This window comes from Malus sylvestris, chromosome 11 (genome assembly GCF_916048215.2).
Source record: "Malus sylvestris chromosome 11, drMalSylv7.2, whole genome shotgun sequence".
NCBI lineage: Eukaryota > Viridiplantae > Streptophyta > Magnoliopsida > Rosales > Rosaceae > Malus > Malus sylvestris.
In genome coordinates, this window is record NC_062270.1 from 32,658,128 (window position 1) to 32,663,606 (window position 5,479).

General features: G+C 36.1%; 1 protein-coding gene across 1 annotated transcript; it reads right to left on the reverse strand.

Annotated features, from left to right (window-relative positions):
* Positions 1 to 2,515: 2,515 nt before the first annotated feature.
* LOC126590406 (uncharacterized) lies at positions 2,516 to 5,106 on the reverse strand. Its single transcript, XM_050255870.1, has 3 exons — positions 5,076 to 5,106; positions 2,799 to 2,942; positions 2,516 to 2,754 (listed from the first exon to the last, which is right to left on the reverse strand). Exons 1-3 carry the CDS (start codon positions 5,104 to 5,106, stop codon positions 2,516 to 2,518), a joined length of 414 nt encoding a protein of 137 aa, XP_050111827.1.
* Between the last annotated feature and the right edge of the window lie 373 nt (positions 5,107 to 5,479).

Sequence of the window (5,479 nt, forward strand, 5' to 3'; positions counted from 1 at the left end):
TCGTCAAAGGTAAATTCAAATAATTTATGGCTTAATAGAGGCTAAAGTTCTCTCATGTCTTGCCATTTAGTATTATGGTCTAGTGAATTTCTATTCATTTGTAAGGAAATGGTCCTAAGTTCGATTATCTCCAAGAACGAAATTCAAACTGTTTATGGTTAGTCCATTGTGACGTAGAATCCACCATCCACCCCTTAATGTAGAGAATATTGAATTATTAAAAAAGAAAGATTTCCCTACCTTAATTATGACCACAAGTTAAAGCCCTAAGATTAACATAAGTGCTGAGAAGGGGGAGAAAAATAGGGTTTGGTTTTAAAATATAATTTAGTTAGATTATGAGTTTCATTATATTGTCACAACAAAAAAGAAATGATAAGACTAATTATCAATCTTGCCACTTACTATTATGGTCTAGTGATATTTCTTTTCACTTTATAAGTGAGAGGTCTTAGGTTTAATTTTCTCCAAAGGCAAATTTGAACCACATTATTACTAGTCCATTGTGAGGTTAAGACCATTCCCTCTTCTTAGTGTAGATAATATCGATTGTTAAAAATATATATATCAATTTTAGATGTTTGTAATAAATTTTGGAAGGTAGATTGATAGTTTTTAATGAGTTTAAAAAACATTTTTTGGGAAAAAATAATGTATGGATTTAACTTTTGCAGAGTAAATTGGTTTTTTTTTACTACAATAGGGGAGGGAGAGTTCAGCTAAGCTACACAATGTGCAACCTAATTTGGTATTGAATTCGTTATCTACAAGATTCGAACCTAAGAACTCTCACTTATAAGTGAAAATGAATACCACCAAATTGTACTACTGAGTGATGAGTAAATTGGTGGTTAGATTCACAACTTCAATGAAATGTTAAGGGCTTATGAGTTAGAATATGCCAACATTTGACCTCTTAAAGCATCTCACGTGCAAGTCACGTGACTTAAATTGAGTAAAATATGGATATAGCAGCTTCAAATCTTATAATAATATAATAAAATTGACAATTTTTAATGAATTTAAGAACTTAATTTCCACAACCGTAATAATTTAAAGAACAAATCAATAATTTACTCTCTACCCTTGATGATTATTTTAAGTAAAAACTCTTGATAAATTTTTTGTTGTAGCACACACTTGGGGTAAGTAAGCTTTCAACACTTTGCATGTTTCTTTTTTTTTTAGTCAAACAATAAATTTTGTTATATTAGATTTTAGATTAACTCCTGACGAAATTCAAACCCAAACAATCATACAAGAGCTCAATACTTTTTACCACCGAAGTAAATGTCTACTTGCCAACACTTTGCCTGTTAGGTACTAGCAAACCGTATCAGGGATATTTGGCGTTTAGTGCAACTCGGATGAGCCCCACTGCCGCCGGGTTAAGGTTGCGAGTGCGGACAAAGGCTATTTTCTGTGTCCTCTAGTAAAATATAAATTGGGCCATAATTACTTTTTGGCTTTTTATTATTGCATTACTTTTTTTATCGTATCTTTTACTGGTGATACCTGTATATATTGGTAGCTTACCTTTTATTCGAGAGAGCATAAGAGAACATATAAATATGTAGTAAATATAACATTATTTTTTTATTTTTCAAATTTGTATATTATACTATTAGTATAAACTTTATTATATTTGTTATTTTAGAAAAAAGAAAAGGAAGTGGCATACTTTAAATGAAGCTGTAGAGAAGAAAAATCTTGTAGTAAGCATTGAAAATTTCACATCAGCAGAATATAATATTTGTTATGCAGATACATGTAACCTAACATGAGCAGATTAGTAACATACGACAACATCTGTCACGTCAAAAGATACCATTTCTTTGTTTTTCTTTAAGAATTGTATCAATTGTATCAATTAATCTCTCTATGTATGCATGAAAAGTGAATAAAATTAATATTTCTCTTTTTATATACCTTATTATGACTGACTTATTATGTGAATTAAGTTACACTCCTTTTTTTGGAGTAGGAATATCGTTATATGTATTTAAAATGAAAAACTATTGAAAAGGGTTTAAATTTTTTGAATTTTAACGATAAGGACAAAATAAATGGTAAAGTGAATAGTATCATGATTGATATTTTAGTATAAAAATATGGTTTTTCGTTAAAATAAACAGTACCGGGAGCATTTCGTTAAAGTTCCCATTTAAAAAGTGGTGAGTACTATAGCACACATCTATTTAAAGTGAGGTCCATTAATTTGTGTGTGTATATATTTAGGTAGATAGTTAATCAATCTCTTAACTATAGAGTGTAGAACGTTTTCCCTATACAGTCAATTATTGTTGTACAGGATATGAGATGGTGGGCATAAGCATGCATGTGAATGTGTTGTAGTATATGATTGACAATTCGACTGTACCACTTTAATGAGTATATTCAATTTCTATAATACCCTCTTTAGTTTTAAAAAAATGACATTGTTTAACTTTCTACACACATTTTATCCGTTGTAGAACAAAGTGAACGCCACCACCTACCACTACAAATACTAACCTTACACCACCACTACCATTACCACCACCATTGTTGCTACCAACATCATCACAACCATAACGCCACCACCTCCATCGCAACCGGCACCACCTTCATTGCCATCACTATCGTTGCCACCACCACATCCACCATTGTTGTCGCTACTGCCGCTATACCTACCATAACCATAGCCGCCACCATTGCCACCAGAACTTCCACTACTACCGTTGCTACTTGTATCAACATTGTTACCTCTACACCCTAACCACCACACACCATTATTGGCACCTCCACCATACCCCCACCTTTATCGTTGCCATCACCAATGTCGCTGCCACCACCACCACTTTCCTCACCACCGCTGTCATTGCCAGTTCCACTAACCCCACTACCATGTCCATTTTTGTTGTTATATACAATTATAACACTTTTACACTCAAATTTATCAACTGCTTTTACATTGCTTTTTACATTATCAAACGCTCAAATGCTTTATTTTACAGCTGATTATTCTTAAAACAATAGAAGTTGTGAAATCCGGTTCTCATATTTCACTATTTAAAATTACATATCTTGTATTTCGAATTCATATTCATAGTTTCAATGCTTTCATATTTACGGCGTATATTTTTTCGATAAGTAAAAGGACGAAAATGCCCGTAATGAACTAAACATAATTCTACGTGGTCGTATTTTATTCCTACATATTTTCCAGATTTCTTTACATGTTTGGATGGTACGTGTCGATATGAACGTGTGAGCTCAAACAAAATGAAATTTGGAGTTATAACGAAAAAGTTATAAACGAACGAAGGTATGGGCAAAATAGTCATTTTGCTATGAATCTGGAAGGCTTCAGATTTGTGGGAGCCTTGTCTTGGTGAAAGGAAGCCATGGGAGTGGTTGGAAAAAAAAATGGAAGGGAGAGACCAACCAGACCAATAGGGGAAGAGAAGGAAATGAGGGGAAGAGGAGAAAAGAAGAAGGCTGCCCAATGGGAAGACAAGGAAATGAGGGGAAGAGAGATAGTGAGAAGCATCGGATTCTCTATCCTCGCTCGTTTCTCCTTGGGACCCGACTGCAACCTGATGGGTTTTATGGTTTCGACGTGATTTTCATCGATTTCTCTGGCGAAAATCGGCAAACCACCACCACCAAATACCTCAGCACCATCCCTGCTTCAAATTTCATTCAAACACGACTGGGTTTGACCTCAGTTTCGAGAAGTACCGCACTGATGGGTGCGACGGGCATCAGCGATAATCCACCTTTTTTCTGAAATGCTTACCGTCAATCACCACCACCAATACACTCATTTAAGAGGCCATGAACAAATCCCAAGCAATGGTGGAGGCGTTGGAGTGCATATAGAGGTCGAATCAAAGCACACCCAAAACTATGGTTCCGGCAGTTCGTGGGAAAAACTCAGGCATTTCCCTGCCGAATTGGACTTCGACTCAAGTATGAAACTTGCTCCAATCATTGAGATCTACATTTATGTGGAATTTGATGATTTTTGGAATTAGTTGGATTTTTTGCTAGCTGGGGCGATCGGCAGTCGCATGCAGTGGCGCGTGGGCTGAGACCCTACCTTCCATTCTTAGAGTAATTTGGATATCCTGATTCCATATGTGAGGTCCGATTGTTGAAATCTAGTCGTATGACTATAGTTTTGATAGAGATTGCCAATTGGTCATTATATGAATTGATAATCCGACCGTTAGATCGTTACCAAACTTTAATACCCAATAATACATAATATTTGATGACATTAGGAACTAACGGGTCGGGAATCCGACGTACAGATCTTTCTGAATTGGATTTATAAGTTTGTAAAATCAAACGTTAACAGCCACTTGCTATTGGTGAAGATCTAACTGTTGGATCATAATGAAGTTTTAGTATATTGTTTTAGAAGCATAATGTTGACTTTGGGAAGTTACAGATCAAAAATCTGATAAGAGGATCTTCCGATTTTGATTTCTAGGGTTATGGACCCTACTCGTGACCTTAATTGACAGTTGGCTTTTTAGTCAACTAGCCCGAGTTCTTCTAGCATGTTGTTGATCTTAGAGTGTTGTTGAGATTCTATAGAGCTTATTGGGCTTAGCGTGATGATGTGTCTTCCTCGATTGACGTGCACCTTGATTTACGTATTGATGGCATCACATTGTGTTATGCTTGTTTATTTTATATGATTTGACTTGTGTATTGAACTTGTTGTGGAGTTTGGTTGATTTGTATGTTTGGCCTGATGTGATGAAATGTGAGGGTTAGAAGTGGCCCATGAACCCATTGTCATGGGGTTTGTTGCTTCGAGACTTGTTCACACATCATATCATTATTATATTTCTTGTTTCGTTGAGCTTTTGTATTTTGAGTTATTATTTCATGTCTTCTTCGTCTTCGAGCGTTGCTATATTTCTTGGACTTCTACTCAGTTTCGTTGAGTGATCCGGAGCTGGGTTTCCGCTAGGGTTCTGTTGAGAGGTCTGGTTCCCTACTCCGTTTGGATTATGTTGAGTGGTTTGGAATCCTTCGTGCTCCGCGATTCAGTTGAGTGGTCCGGAATTGTATCCTACCTTGGATTTCATTAAGTGGTCTGATAGCCATTGTACTCCGAGATTCGTTGAGTGGTCCGGAATCGTATCAGCTTGGATTCTGTTGAGATGTTTGGAATCCATTCTACTCCGTGATTCTGTTGAGTGATCCAAAATCGTATCCTGGTTGGAATTCCGTTAAGTGGTCCAGAATTCCTTTTGGTGTTTTGATTCCAGTGAGTGGTCCGGAATCCCCTGTGGTGTATTTGTTCCATTGAGTGGTTCGGAACTTGATGTTGATAGATTTCATTGAGTGGTCCGAAATCGCATCATTTGACTTGTTGGTTCCTTGGATTTGATTTCAACTTCAGAGATGTAGGCTTTAGACGAACTGTGTCGCTCTAGCCCTGTATTTCGGTGTATGGTATGTGTTATTGATTGATATG